General features: G+C 57.7%; 1 protein-coding gene across 3 annotated transcripts in view; it reads left to right on the forward strand.

Annotated features, from left to right (window-relative positions):
* TTYH2 (tweety family member 2) overlaps positions 1–15,562 on the forward strand; it is a 38,844-nt gene that overhangs the window by 13,652 nt on the left and 9,630 nt on the right. For 2 of the 3 annotated variants that reach the window (XM_059907890.1, XM_059907891.1), the window contains exons 4-10: positions 4,048–4,268; positions 8,930–9,025; positions 9,520–9,592; positions 14,139–14,208; positions 14,477–14,532; positions 15,024–15,116; positions 15,334–15,426. In XM_059907890.1, the coding sequence (XP_059763873.1) occupies positions 4,048–4,268; positions 8,930–9,025; positions 9,520–9,592; positions 14,139–14,208; positions 14,477–14,532; positions 15,024–15,116; positions 15,334–15,426 (702 nt within the window). The remainder of the gene's footprint in view (positions 1–4,047; positions 4,269–8,929; positions 9,026–9,519; positions 9,593–14,138; positions 14,209–14,476; positions 14,533–15,023; positions 15,117–15,333; positions 15,427–15,562) is intronic. The other variant, XM_059907892.1, reaches the window with a different exon arrangement.

The raw sequence follows: 15,562 nt of genomic DNA on the forward strand, positions 1-15,562 counted from the left end.
GCCATTTGTTCAAGAGGCCCCTGAATGTGGGAAGTCAGCCCCGCGGTGTTTTCTGTGTTCCCTTTCAGTGCTGGGTGTAGAGTATGGTGGGTGGCATCCAGGAGATGTCAACACTCTTCAGAAACAAGTGAAGAGCCCCAAACCCCGCAAGGTGTCCTCCGGGCTCTGGATTCCATGCTCCGTGACTCCAGCTGGGGGCTAAGGGTGAAGGATGTGCTGGGCTGGCCAGAGGAGAGGTAGGAGTTTTCGCCCAAGGAAGAGGTCCACTTGCTGAGCCTCGAGGGCGGGGAGAGTCAGGGTCTTCAACAAAAGGTAGCCCATGGCCCCCAGTGCTTGTCACTTTCTCTCTGGAAGCGCTGGCTCTTTCCAGCTGATTTCCCAACAGCCCCTGGTGCCCTAGGAGCCAGGCGCCAGGGCAGTTTTCAGAAATGCCAGTCCTGTCCCCCGTCACCTCTGGGCCAGTTCCGCAGTAGAGGGGTGACCTCAGCAAATGAGCAGTTGTGTCAGGCAGCCTCAGCCACACAATCCAGCCCCGGCCGGAGCCTGTGGGCTTCATCCCGGTGCCGCTGGAGGAGGATTCGACCTCATTGCCCCTCCTCTCCCTTAAGCGCCTCTCAGGCCTTAATCCCCCAGCCCGGCTCCTCCCAGGAGGGACTCCCTTAAAGAGACAGCTGTGCTGTTCCTTGGGGGTACGGCTGGGTGCTGGGTGCCATGGCTCTGGCCTCAGAGAAAGTCCTTCTGGGGAGCCGAGGGTCACACGCCAGAGCAGGGGCCCAGCTCTCCTGCTGAGCTCATCCAACCACCCCCTGTGTCGACTGGGACCCATCCCTGGGGACTGAGAGCTGTCTGGACACTGGGCTGGAGCAGCTCTAATGGGGCGAGGATGGGGCGGCTGGGATGGGGGAGCTGAGAGGCCGAACGCCGCCTGACCAGCACTGGGTGGGGCCTGGGTATGACCTGCCCTGGGGAGAGCTCACTCCCTGGGGACCCCCGCCCTCCCCTCTGCCCTGGTGGGGAAGGGGCTCCACCCACCAGCACCAGAACCACTGGAGGAAGAGCCAGCCCCTGAAGGAGAATCCCTTCCCCGGGAAGCCCCAGAGCCATGACCTTCACTGGCTGACTTGTGACCATTGTAAGGAATGACCCGTGACTCCCCAGGGCTGAGGAAGAAAGTCCCAGAGCCGTCCTGATGGGAAGATTCAAGTTTTTCATGTCCTTATCCCCCGTAGATGAGCTGGGCCTGAGACCCCCAGGCTGGGCCCGTCCACCCCAGCTGAGAGCTCCCCAGGGCCAGGGGTGGACATTCTGCAGCAGACCCCAGGTCTCTAAATGCCCCCGTGTTCCTGAAGGGAAGGGTTCCGTGTGTCTCTGACGGTCAGCCCCTCATCTTCTCTCCACCATTTCTGAAAAGTGAAGGCAGGCGTCCCAGGCTCTGGTGATGGTCCAGCCGGCCAGGAGCTGCTTGGGTCCTGATGGCCACCTCCTGTGTTGACCTGCGTCCTTGGCTGGGCCTGTGGGGCTGGTTTGGGCCTCGGGTGGGCACGCAACACTCCCAGTCCCGAGGGCTCCAGGGGAGGCAGCAGATCTTAGAGGGCTCCCCATATTGGAGGGGTGAAGGCCAAATATCAGATAAATGATGTTAGATGAGATAAAGCCCATGAAAGTGCCTGGTAATCTACAAAAAACGCTCCACATTGGGAGAGGGGAACCTTTGCTAATGGTGCCATTATTATAATTACTGTAATTGTGTATATTACTGTAATCACCACGAAAGAGAGAGGAGGCTTGGATTGGGGGGCGGCGGCACTCGGGAGACAAGTCAGGCGACTAAGACCTGGGCCAGAGCCAGGTGGGCCCTCCCAGGCTCCCAGACCAGAAGCCCCAGGCACTGCACCCTTCCTCCCTGAGGGAGCCCTGTGCCTCGGTGGGCGGCGGCAGGGTCCTGGATCAGCTGCACACTCTGATTTGGGGGGTCACAAAGGGTCATTTGGGAGTGCCAGGTGGGTCCTTTCTCTGGATCCAGCGCCCCCCATCTGGGCCCCAGTGACTCACTCAGGGCATGTTGCACACCTCTAACCCACTGGCGTCTCAGCTTAAAACCAGGGCCTTGGGCTCTACAGCCCCCGGGAGCTCAGCTGGCTCGAGTTTGAGCCACGTGTTCTGGGGGCCACTGAGGCTCCTGGGGGTTCTCCTCTGAGTTGGCATCAGGCCTGTGGGCAGCCCTGGGGAAGGAACTGGGCACAGAGAGGTCGTATTGCTGCTCCAGGGTAGGGAGCTGGTATGTGTTAGAGCAAGTACTGGAACCCAGGGGTCTGGTCTTAGCCCTTCCCTTCAAGGCTCTGAGATGGGGGCCCTGCCCCCGGCCTGACAAGGCTCCACCCCTTCATCTCCTGGCACTTCATCCCCTGCTCGTCTAGAAAACCTCATTAACTACCTCTCTAAGAGGGAGCTTCCTCCTTTCTCAGAGATTTTCAAACTTGAGCTTGCATCAGAATCCCCTGGAGGGCTTGATAAACACAGATGGGCCCCCCCCCCCAAGACTTTCCAATTCTGTAGGTCTGGGACCAGGCTGAGAATTTGCATTTATAATGAGTTCCCAGCTGATAACACCGATCTGCTGGCCCAGGGGCCACAGCTGGAGAACCACTGCTCCATCCTCTGGGATGTTTATAAGAACCAGCAACAAGCCGGGAAAAGGAACAAGCCGCTGACACTGAAAGAAATAAAATGCAACAAAGGGGGCCATTCTCTCTTCCGGAACCAGGAACTCCTAGCCTAGCGCAGATGTGAAAGGCCACAAAGTTGCTGTCAAGTCCCCCCTAATGCGGAGAAACAGCGTTTGCTGCCAAGAGTGGGGTCTGATCACCTCTCTGCAGAGCTCTCCCCATGGGACGCTCCTAAAGCTTTTTCTGGGTCTTTTTTTTTTTTTTTTTGGCAGTACCACAAGGCTTGCGGGATCTTAGTTCCCCGACCAGGGATTGAACCCACGGCCCTCGGCAGTGAAAGCGCAGAGTCCTAACCACTGGACCGCCAGGGAACTCCCATTCTGGGTCATTTTTCTCTCCCTTCCAGACCTGGGGGAGCTGAAGGCTGCCTGGACGAATAGCACACACTTCCCGCTTCCAACCAGCTGTGCTTGTTGCTGTAGCCTGACAGCTTCAGAGCCACGAAGCCCTTCTTCCCCTCGTGCTGACACCCAGGCTCAGAACGGGCTTGGCAGGGAGGTGCTTGGGGGTCCCAGGCTGGGTCTCCAGCCCCTGCCGGGACCCTGCATCTGGGCTATCGAGAGGCACCTTTCTAATTCTTGTGGTCCTTGTTTGCAGGCCCAGGAGAGTCACCTCCATTGACCGTCCCTCTCTACTTGTGAGCAGAGAGATGCTTCCTTCAGGGTCTGCTCAGCTCCAGGCAGGACAAATGTGGTGGGGAGGGGGACAAGCACAGAGAAGGCGCCGATTTCCTCCTCCTGTCACGTGTCCCGGCTGCTCGGAGGCAGGATCCCGTCTGCCTGTATTATTTCAAAGTTCCATTGTTCTGACGCTGTGGGCTGTCGTTTGCTCTACAACAAAGCCTTTCTCTTGTGAGACGCTGAGAAAGCCTATTGTGGGAACAAAAGGTCAGGTAGCAACAGAGGGACCCTTCAGTTTAAACATTTCATTCCTCACCCCCCAAAAGAATTCATCACCCAAAGTGTTTCAACTTTGAAGAGAATCTTCAAGGAAGAAAAATGGCTTCTCTTGTTTGTTTCCCCATCTGGGTCTGTCTTTCTAGGAAAGCACTGTGTCTTGGAGCCCAGGTCCTGGTTAGGTAGGGCCAGATCGAGCCTGTCCCCTGGATGGAGGGACCCACGGGCTGGGCGGGTAGTGGGAGCCTCCGCTGCCCATCCTCCGTCTGGACCACAGCCTCATGACTCTTCAGGGCTGGGGGTGGCGCCCGTAGGGCACTCATTCAAGGCCAAGCTCTTCTCCTCCAGAGTTTGAGGCAGAGGGTTTACCTCTCTGGCTTCCCCCCCGACCCGAGGCCAGACTCAGAAGCCCCGCCCCTCCCCAGGTGTCTGGAACCACCCAGAAGATGAAGGTGGACCTCGAGCAGCACCTGGCCCGGCTCAGTGAGATCTTTGCCACCCGGGGAGATTACCTCCAGACGCTGAAGTTCATGCAGCAGATGGCGGGCAACGTCATCGTGCAGTTGGCAGGGGTGCCCGTGTGGACAGAGATCACTGAGGAGCTGACCGAACTGGCCAGCCAGACTGGCTACGTGGAGTACTACCGGTGAGGGGCCCCGGGGAGGGGTGGTGGGGCTGCACCAGCTTCCTTCATCCAAGCCAGCGTCTTGGGGCTTGGGCTGGGAAGTGCCACCAGAAGGTCTTAATAACCCTTAATGAGTGAAATCCCTAGGGCATGAGAGCTGGTGGGGGCCGAGCGGTGGGCATGTAGTACAGCCTGCTTGTGCAGGCAGGCGCTGGGCCCCCGGGAGGGGCAGTGATGTGCCCAGATCTCAGCGCAGGAGGCTGGACCTGGCCTCCCACCCCGCACACAGCAGCGGGCTCCTCCGGGACCAGCATCCTCTGTGGCTGGCGCTGGGTGAAGTGCTGGTGGTTTATGGGTTCCTCACCTGCCCGGGTTTGTGGGACAGGGTTCCCTGCACCTGCATTCTCAGCCACAGAGGTGCAGGGGGTCGGGGAGATGGCAGCCTCTTTGCCTCCCCCCGATGGCAGCTGCTTAGCAAGCTCAGAGATGTCTCCAGCCTGAGTGATGTGGGCTGCGGGGCGCCACCCCACCTTTGCCGTATCAGGTATGCAGGTTCATACCTGTGTCATCGAGCCTTTGGGGTTTCACTTACGTCCCCCCTGCCTCCCCATCACCCAAACCCCATCCCAGGTGAAGGCACTGGACACAGGCCAGCTGACCAGGGACCGGCTGCCCTCCCTCCACGCACAGGGTCTGGTGAAGGTCACTCTGGGGACAGCCAAGAAAGGAGGCGGCAGTCCCGGCTTTGGGGGGCTCCCAGCCGAAGGGTGACACCCACTCATGGCATACACATCCTTGCGCACCCAGGGCAGGGCGCCTGGCACGGAGGCAGTGCTGGGGAGCAATGGACACGGGAGCCCTGAAGAGGAAGTATCCGCTCTTTGGATGCCCCTCCCGCCCCGCCTCCCCCCTCCCCAATTTGTTACCTCCCCTTCAAGCCATTAGCAAAGGTCAGAGTCTTTACCACAACATTGCACAGTTTACTCTGGATTCATTTCCCCTTTATGAGAAAGCCCCATCCCAGGCTGAACTGACCCAGAGAAAATGCTTCTGGTGGCCTCTGGCCAGAGACCTCCCCATCCAGGGCTCTCCTTTCCCCGGGGTAGGAGATGGCCGGGCCCCAACCAGGGGAAGCTCATTAGGTCCCCTGGCCCTGGACAACGCTCCTCGTCCCTCCCCTCCCCGCCCATCCAGCCCCTGCCTTTCCAGACGTCACCAATGCAGCTTCCCACCAGATTTTTTTTTTGCTCACGTGCAAAAGCACCTTTCTCCCAAGTGACCAAAAAGAAACTGCAACTCTAAGGACTGCCAACTCACTGACTTGTGACCCAATACAGTGGCATCTGATTAGTCCTGTGACATGAGGGACAGTCATTGCCTGAGCCTCCTAAATCTTTTTGTCGTGGAAAGTAGGTATCCGTTTTGACCCTGCCATTCTCTCTGAGTGGACCTAACCTGGGCCCATGTACACTGAAGGGCCTAATGCGGGCATTTTGAGAATGACTATGGTGAAATAAGTCAGAATGTATGTATCAACCGGGACTTATGTTTAAGATGATTTTATGAAAAAATGGGGTAAGTGTGGTGACCGCTGCACAGTATCTATTTCAATGTGGGCGACTGAGAGCGTCCCCTGGAACCCCCATCCCCGACTTCCACCCCTTGTTCAGGTCTAGTTCAAGGTTAGCACCTGTGGCTCTTGAACGTTAGTGATGTTCTGCCCCTTCCCCTCATCTGCTGTTTACTCCCGCCTCTTGCCTGAGCTGCCCTAAAACAAAAGCCTTATTTTATTCTTCATGACCTAACCAGCCTTAGGGGCTGGGTCGCCTTTGGGCGGCCTCCTCATCTTTGCTTTCCATATGGCTCTAGAGCACAGCCATCCAGCTAAGCAAATTCTTTTTAGTACTTTTACACAAGGCCTGGCTAAGTATTGGAGGCACTTAAAAAGCCACGAGACTCCTCTCCGGAGATTTACAAAGGGTGTAACAGCAAGCGCATCAACACCGGATATGGGAGGAGCTGAGAGAGTAGGGGCCTGAGCTGCTCCTGCGAGAGCCAAGTTCTTGGTTAGAAACACATCCCCAGGTCATCCCCGGGCTCCTCTGGGAAAATGCATCCGCCTCGCAGAGCTGTTTCCAGGAACCCTTTACTGCACAAGGAGCCGTGGATGCCTTGAAACACAGTCGTTGTGGAGAGTCGATTAGAAGCAGGTCCTAACTGATTTCCTGCTAATGTGCAGAGGAGAGGAGAGGGAGGTAACAAGAAACCTTTAGGTAGGAAACGTGAAACCAAGACTTTGAGAGGCGCCTGGCGGCTGGCTCTGTCTCTTGTAGGAAGGCTCCGAGACATGGAGAGTCTGGAATTCCTGGGCCAGGCTCTTCTACCACGGGCCTCAGTTTAACAATCTGTAGAACGAGGTTCTTTTTTAAAAAATTTATTTAATTGATTTTATTTTTGGCTGCGTTGGGTCTTCGTTGCTGCGTGCAGGCTTTCTCTAGTTGCGACGAGTGGGGGCTATTCTTCCTTGCGGCATGCGGGCTTCTCATTGTGGTGGCTTCTCTTGTTGCGGAGCACGGGCTCTAGGCACGTGGGCTTCAGTAGCTGTGGCGCGCGGACTCAGTAGTTGTGGCGCACGGGCTTAGTTGCTCCGCGGCATGTGGGATCTTCCCAGACCAGGGCTCGAACCCGTGTCCCCTGCATTGGCAGGCGGATTCTTAACCACTGCATCACCAGGGAGGCCCTGTAGAATGAGATTCTAATGCTAGATGTTCCTGAGGTTCTTTCAAGCTCCGACTCTGATTCTAAGAAGACTGGCTCTTGGTGGCCTCGTCCTAGTGGAGGGCGGGGCGGGCTCTGCACTTCGCCAGAGCCGCTAGATCCATTCCTGGGAGCTCCAGAGACTACAGTGGCTGCCCCAGCTCCGCTCCAGGCAGGGAATCGAGGATTTTGATTAGTCCCCTTTTTGAGGCGTTTAGCCTCCATTCGTAAAGGGGGAAGGAACCTCGTTTGGCTGCCAGGCGGCTTCCAGCGTGCTCTCCCCGACTTGGAGCTTCTTTGTCACTTTCTTCCAGCTCCACCCCACTCCCTACCCACACTCCAGGCTCTTTCTTACCCTCCTTGTGGTATTAGTGAAGCAGAAAACCTTTGCTGGAGAGAAGTCAACGAATTTACTTGGCTTTTGCATCAGGAGACATAATGATCAGAAGACTCCCCTCTTCTGGGACTAGGAGAAGCCCCTTCTCTCTGCTCCCTGCCTTCTCCGGCCACCAGTTGCCAACGCTCACATTGGTCCCCCAGCGCAGGGCCGACGGAAGCGGCTGCTCAGCGAGGCTGGAGCTGAGCTGTGCGGGCGCCTTGGGATCCTGTTTGGAAGGGAACGAACCAGGGCGCTTTGCTTGGGGTCTTCTCAGCGCCCTTGGACTTGGGTACCCTGGGCTCTGCAGCCCGTGCTTTGCAGAAGCAGAAAAGCAGGGACCCCGGAATCCCTCTGCCTTTCTTTGTTTCCCTTTTCATTTAGCGAGCACTTAATCCTCACAGAGTTCCGGCCTCCTTCACAGGTTTGCAAACTGAGGCTCAAGGGGGAGGGGGGTGCAACTTGCCAAGTTCTCCAGCTGGTGTGTGACCGCCTTTCCCCATCACCTCAGCCCTGGGTGGGCAGCAAAAGGCCAGAGGAGTGAGGGGCTGGGAGGCCTGGAGGTTCTTGGTGCCCTGGGATGGCCTGGTCTGGGCTCCCTTGCCCCACCCCGAGCTCCTGATGGTCTGGGGATGAATCCACTCATCCGAGAATCCCCTGGCGCTAAGCTCGGTGCCTGGCACAAAAGGTGCTTGAAATCAAAACCTAATTAAAAGGATATATGTATATGTATAACTGAATCATTTTGCTGTACACCTGAAACCAACATTGTAAGTCAACTACATATACTCCAGGACTTCCCTGGCGGTCCAGTGGTTAAGACTCCGCGCTTCCACTGCAGGGGGCGTGGGTTCGATCCCTGGTCGGGGAGCTAAGATCCCACATGCCGCCGGGTGTAGCCAAAAAAGAAAGAAAAAAAACTATACTCCAATATAAAATAAAATTTAAATTAAAAAAAATAAAATAAGCTACAAGGATATAGTGTACAATGTAGCCAATATTTTATAATAACTATAAACGTAGTATCACCTTCAAAACTTGTGAGCCAGTGTATTGTACACCTGTAACTTATGTAATATTGTACAGCAACTATACTTCAATTTAAAAAGAAAGTTTTAAAAAAGGGAAAAAAAAGTAAATGAAAGGAGAAATGTATTTCCTCGGTTGCACCAGCCATGTTTCACATTCTCGTGGCCACACGTGGGTAGTGGCAGAGAGAGTGGACAGTGCAGAGGTGGTCCACTTCCATCACTGCAGAAAGTTCAGGGGCCCGTGCTGGTCCAGACCTTCAGCCGGGGCAGGGAAAGGTGACTCCTCTGTCCGGGCAGAAGCGGGTGCAGCTCCCGGAGCCCAGAGGAGCTGTCGGCCGTGCACGCCGGCTTCTCCTGTCCGGGGCAGGGACGCTCCCCTGGTCTAGTTTGCTTAGCCACTGGCTGTGGGCAGTTTGTATCACGAAGGGTCCAGCGGGCCTCGGACAGTGGTCCAGGCCTCCCTGGTGGGCCCCAGGTGGGCAGATGCTCCCCCTGACCATCCCTTCCCGTCTGCTCAGGTGGCTCTCCTACCTCCTGTTCTTCGTCCTGGACCTGGTCCTTTGCCTCCTCGCCTGCCTGGGACTGGCCAAGAGCTCCAGGTGCCTCCTGGCCTCGTGAGTAGCCCCGCCTCTGGGCCTGGGACAGGAGCTGGCCAAGGGTGTAGGGTGACAGTGCCACCATGAGAGAGATGAGGGCCTGGCTGGGCTGGGAGGATGTCGTGGGGGCAGCAGCCGCCGACTCACCATCTGGACACTAAGCCAGCTCCAGGCTTTCTCCCACGTGTCCCCGCCCTCCTGGGCCTGACTGTTGAGCAGCTGAGGCGTTAGAGCCACTCGCCGCCTCAGCTTGCGCCCTCACTGCTGTGTCTCTTCGGCTCAGGGACCTGTGCCCCAGGCATCGGTCCCTATCCCTCTGCCGGCAGTCAGCGGGGCGATGTCAGGGCAGGGGCTGAGGCTGCCCTCAGGGCCACCGCAAGAGTCTGGGGGTCGGGGGGACAAGATCGTAGCCGAGAGGAAGGGCGCTGAAGGTTGGTGGGGTGACAGCCATCACGGGGTCCCCCGCCTGCCGGCCTTGGCCTGGATCCCACCGGCAGCTGCCTCTCTCCTAGGGTGCTGTGCTGTGGGGTGCTGGCCCTGCTCCTCAGCTGGACGTCCCTGGCCGCTGACACTGCTGCGGCAGTGGTGAGTTGGGGGGCCTGGGGGTGCTGGGTGGTCTGACCAGGTGGACCGTCTGTCTAGTGGTGCATCGATGTGTCCCGTCCAGCATCCCCGGGGCAGGGCCACCTGCCAGTCTCATTCCCTAACCTAGAACCCCAGAGTCTCAGGACTAAAGGGGCTGGGCTCATCTGTGCCAGCCCCCTCCCCCTTCAGATGGGGACACAGGCCCGGGGAAAGGAAGGGGCTTGCCCAGGGTCACGAGGCATTTGGGGGCAGAGCCAAGATGAGACCCCTGAAGCCTGATCCCTTTCCCGCCCCGCTGGCCCATTCCCAGCCATGGCTTGTGAGGACGGGCACAGATGACCAGGTGCCTTCTCTCTGGGTATAAAGAGCTAACCAGGTCTGGTGGGTGTGGGCGGGGTTTGAACCTCAGGCTGGAGGAGCCCTCCAGCTTCAGAAGCACACTCCTGAGCCGACTTCCCCGGTGTCAGGAACAGGGAAGGTGGCATTTCACCTGCTTCCCGTCCCCTTGCCCTTGGACTCACACACACCATCTAGAACGCAGTGGTGTATGTTTCCCGATGGGGTGCCTCAAGATGTGAAAAGAGCAAAACCAAGCGCGCGTGCGCACACACACACACACACACACACACACAAGTAGGTCAGGAGTGTAAGGGGGAAGCTTCCTATGCAAGTATGTTTGGTCTTTAATAGACCTAATGCTCTAGAGAAGCTGTGTGTGTGTCATTCATTCATTCGTTCGTTCGTTCAGCTGATGTTTGGCTGTGTGGCACTCAATGGTGCGGGGGCCTGGGGATGCAGAAACAGGAGGGCGTGATGTTTGCTCCTGACTACAGCCCGCAGAAGAAAGACATGCAGGCAGATCATTGCAATCCCATGTGAATCGACACATGGCGGTGCACGGTGTGTGTGTGTGTGTGTGTGTGTGTGTGTGTGTGTGTGTGTGTGGCACAGGGGGCAGGATGTACCGAGGGATTTCCGGTAACCCCTAGCTGACTTAAGGGCCACAGAGTAACCCCGTGACCTGCATCCGTTCTGCCCTTTCAACCTGGGGAGAAAAGAAAAGGGCTCACTGGAACCCCTCTACCCAAATGCGTGCCTGGCCCAGTGACTTGAGGGCTGGCTGGTGGCTCTGGCCTTGACCACTTTGCATCCATGAGGCCCCCAGAATGAGTAGACCCTGGTGCAGCTTGGCTCAGAGTAGCTTTGGGCAAAGCTTGTCCGGAAGTGGGAGAAGGTGGGCATCTCCTGTTTTGTCTCCCCTCCCCCCATTCAGTGTCCGCTTTGGGCAGGAGGGCGCACTGGACAGGCAGGATCCTACATCCCCAGGGCTGAGGCCGCTCCAGATACGGGCAAGAGCAGAGTAGGAGAGCGCAGGTCATGCTCAAATGCATCCTGCCGTCATCTGGAGCTGGGCGGGCTGTACACGGTCTGGGGGGAGCGGCTGCTGGCCGGAGCCCCTCGCACAGCTGCCTGGCGACAGCCTCTCCTCCAGGGACAAGCGTGGGCCCAGAGAAGCTTGCATATGGTGGGCCCTTCCCCCGTCTGCCTTCTCAAAGCAGCGATGGCCTCCAGCTGGCCACCGCGGGCTGCCTTTTGGGAGACAGCTCCGTCCCAGAGGGGACTTCAACTCCCAGCTGAGAGCCCCGGGATGACAGGGAGCTGGAGAGAAAGGCCGTTTCCCTGATTCGATTAGTCAGGCCCTTGTGTGAGAGAGAGAGAGGGCCAGGGAGTGAATGGGGCTTTGATGGGGCTGCACATCCTGCTGCATTTTAATAGGAAGTGGGGGGAGAAGGAGCGAGGCCCGCAAAGGCTATTGTGGGGAGCTTTTGTGCGGCCACTGCCCCTGCTGTCTGAGCCTGTTTTTTGGGGGGTGTTTTTGTTTTTGAGATCTGTGGAACCAGAGCTCCAGCACTGCCTTCCCACTGCAGGGGTGGCCTCACCCTGTGCCTTCCCCGTCCCCCAGAAAGGGCCTCCATGAGACAGGAGCGTTGCCCCTAAGAATGTGACGGGGAGGGAGCTGGGAGCTGGGGAGCTGAGCCTTATCTGCTCGACCACCCCCTGTGCAGTCAGGAGTGTAAGGCAGAGGTGAAGGGTGAGGGGCAGAGAGGAGAGAAGGCGCCCAAGGAGAAGGAAGGGGGAGAAGTGGATTCCGGGAGAGGAAGGAGGAAAGGGTCACCCAGGTGCTTTGGCCGCAGGGCACCACTGACTGAGCCGAGGTCTCCCTGGGAATCGGCCACGGAGGGACGGTGGGCCCACCTCACTGGGCCCTAACCCAGTGAGGGTTCTTTTTTTTAAATATTTCATATAATAAGCTTATTTTAATAGTGCAAAAGATAATCTGCTTCCAATCAATAAAGGAAAAACTTCCAGAGAATTTTATAAAAATAGCCAGTACTTTGAACAAATACAAAAGCAAATAACTAGGTAAATATTACAATTATATGCTCCAAGCCCAAGGAGCCTGGCCTCTGGAACCCCCTGGCTGGGTCCTCATCCCCTCCCCCCCTCCCCAGCAGGGGGCCCTGGGAACATAACTGAAGTTCCCCAGGCCTCTGGTCTCCTTGTCTCCTCTTGTGTAAAATGGGGAGAACAGCAATCTCCTTGAAGGGTTGTTGTTGGGACGAGATGGGTTGGTTGACCCCTGGGAGGCACATAGTAAGGATCCATTGCTTTACTGCACATTTACTCCCTTTCTAGGAGGGTCACAGGGTGACTTCAACTGTGCTCGGCGCACCCTCCCACTCCCCCGCCCCCATCCCCATCCCCGTTGCGTGAAGAAAGCACACGCGTGCACACGCACATACGGGCCCTTGTCTTCACTGATAGGAAGGCTGAATCCTCACTGAGGGTCTGAAGAGCAGGCCCGGCCTGAGGAGGGGGGGTGAGGGGCGCATCCCTGGTGGAGCCTCTGCCAGCGGCCTCCTGTTCTTTGGATCCCAAACTTGTTGGGGGTGACCCAGACCAAGATGGCGGCCTCACTCTTCATGTTTCCCAAGGCCTCCCCATCCCCCTGCTTGGCTCTGGCTCCCCTCTCTCTGCCACTCCTGTAACGGGGGTGAGGGTGCACCCCTGGACCCGCTGGTGCAGCAGCTCTGATTTATAATAATAAACCAGTCTGATGATGGACCCTAGTGATTTGAGTATAAAACGGTTCTCCCAGGGTCCTGAGGCATGTGGTTGTGTGAACATGTATATGTGTGCATGTGTGCATGTACTGATGTGGCTCTGTGGAAGCTCTGTATCTGGAGGGGAATTTGATTCCCCAATCCCACCCAGACACACACTTTCTAGACCGTAAGTGCCATAGTACAGCTTGCCACTGTGTCTCATGCCTAGAACATCATGTGGCACCTAGTAGGTACTCAATAAATATTTGTCAACTCGGTGAATGAATGAGCGATGCTCCAGCATTGCCCCCTGAGGCAGCCCTTCCTGAAGGAGGACAGGGCACGGGCAGGAAAGGGCCGTGGAGAGGAGTCCCCGGCTTGGAGAGCACGCACTGGAGCAGGGGTGCCCCTGGGAACGGGCCAGAGGACCAGAGCTTCCCCTGGCTGCTCTGAAAGGTGGATGTCCCCCCTCTACCCAGTGTCCCACTGCACCCCCCAGGCCAGATCTGGGGAGGGCCTGGCTCAGAGGATGGCCTCCTTGCCGCTGCCTCTTCCAGGGCCCAGATGTGCTTCCACTCAGCCCTGTGGGCCCTTGGTGGTCACCTAGCCAGGCCGCACTGCCGTGTCCCAATCCCCCAGCGCGGCAGTGGCAGAGCCTGGAACCCGTGTCCTCTCAGCCCCGTGCTCTTCCTGGTCCCCCATCTCATCATGACAGGACCTGCACCCAAAAGCTCAAAGATGGATTCAGCACCAATGTAGTTCTTTAGAAAGAGATTCTGAGGGAGGGTTCATAGATGGACAGCCCCAGAGCAGGGGTGGACTTGGTAACAGCGAGACAAAAAATAAAATAGAGATGAGCAAACGAGGCCATGGTGCAAATAACTCTACAGAACTCATTCCGCAGCTTACCCTTGACCCTGGTCCATCCCGCAGCTTACCCTTGACCCACGTCCATCCCGCAGCTTACCCTTGACCCACGTCCATCCCACAGCTTACCCTTGACCCACGTCCATCCCGCAGCTTACCCTTGACCCTGGTCCATCCCGCAGCTTACCCTTGACCCAGGTCCGTCCCACAGCTTACCCTTGACCCTGGTCCATCCCAGAAGAGGCATTTGGAAATAAGAGTTAACGGTAGTGCCTGCTGTTGGCCACTTTTCTGAGTACTTTATGTAGATTAATTCATTAGGTGAATAGCGTTTTTCTCTCCATGTGACTGACGAGGCCGCTGAGACACAGGATAAGGCATTTGTCTGTAAAGTTACAGAGCTGGGCAGGGGCAGAGCCAGGATTCGAGCGCAGGGAGGATGGCTGTTGACTGTTCTTGCCCACCGAGGTCTGAGCTGCGGGGTCCCCGTGCCTGGGGCCAAGGGCACCCGGTTCCTCCCAGGGCCCTGGTATGTGACTTTTCTCCACCCCTCCCGTCTCTCCACGGCTCAGGGCACCGGCGACTTCTGCGCGGCTCCCGACGCCTTCATTCTGAACATCACGGAGGGCCAGCTCCGCACAGGTAACAAGCTCTGGGGCCTTTGTGGTCAGAACCACTCAGGATGCTCAGTCCAGGCCCGTGGTCAGCCAGACTGTGCCTCTACGTACCCCTTTCAGCACTGTAGTCACCCAGTGCCTCCCACCCCTGTACTTCAGGTCCAGCTGGACCGCTGGGTCATTTCTTAGAAGCTACCTCCTTTGGGAGCTCAGGTACCGGCTTGGCCGCTGAGGATGGATGAGCACCCGGTCACATGTGAGCGCCTGCCTGACCCAGTGTCTTTGCCTTGCAGAGGTGACCCGTTATTACCTGTATTGCAGTCAGAGTACAAGCAGCCCCTTCCAGCAGGTACGGCCCGCCCAGCCCAGCCCTCACCCTGCCCCCAGGCCCCCTCGGTGGTCAGCTCGCTCCTTCTTGACCCCAAGCCCCAGCACTGACCAATAAGGTGGCAGTGGCTGGGTGTTCTTTGCTTCTTTGGGGTCCTCTGCAGGGGACAGTGCTCTTGGTCAGTGGGCTTGTCCATCCGTCACCCTGAATGCTGGTTACCAGGCAGAGGCTGTGTAGTAGATCTGGGTTGGGGCCCAAGATTCTGCGTTTCTCACAAGCCCCCCCCCACCCAAGGCTGTCCCAGCAGGACATTTAGAGTAGCAGGAAGCAAGAGAATGGTGCGGCTCTCGAGAAGCCTGAGGGCTGAGGGGAAGACCTCCTGTAAGCCGGAAGGGCCAGGATCCGGGCAGCGACTGCGGCTGCAGGCGGGGGAGGGGCTGCCGGGGAATCAGGTGGCTGCGGGGGCTCCTGGGAACCAAGCTCACGCGGGACCTCGGTCTCTCCTGGCCCAGGCACTGACCGTCTTCCAGCGCTCGCTGAGCAGTATGCAGACCCAGGTGGCGGGGCTGCTGCAGTTTGCGGTCCCGCTCTTCCCCACGGCAGAGGTAAGGCGGCCGGCCACCTCCCACAGGGCCGGGCTTCGCAGACCAGGCTATGGAAAGAAAGTGTCCCCTCCCGGCAATCTAGCCGCTTCCTTCGGCTTTAAAGGCCTCTCTGCAAAAGCCGCGGTTTGCGGTTTTATCCACAAGCCCTGCCCCCAGCGCTCATGCTCTGCCTCTCCGTCTGTCTGCATGTTCGCCTCTTTCTTTCTTCCGGCTTCAGAAAGATCTGCTCAGAATCCAGCTCCTGTTGAATTCATCCGAGTCCAGCCTCCACCAGCTGATGGCCATGTTGGATTGCCGGGGGCTGCACAAGGTGCCGGGGTGGCCCTGGGGGTGCGGGTGGAAGGCGGGGGGGTGGGACACCCCAGCAGGCCACATCTTCCCAGAGAGAAGACTGCCGAGGCTGGGAGAGTGATTGCCTGGGCTCCCTTCAGGCTCAGGGAATGGGG

Source organism: Balaenoptera ricei, chromosome 20, assembly GCF_028023285.1.
Source record: "Balaenoptera ricei isolate mBalRic1 chromosome 20, mBalRic1.hap2, whole genome shotgun sequence".
Taxonomy (NCBI): domain Eukaryota; kingdom Metazoa; phylum Chordata; class Mammalia; order Artiodactyla; family Balaenopteridae; genus Balaenoptera; species Balaenoptera ricei.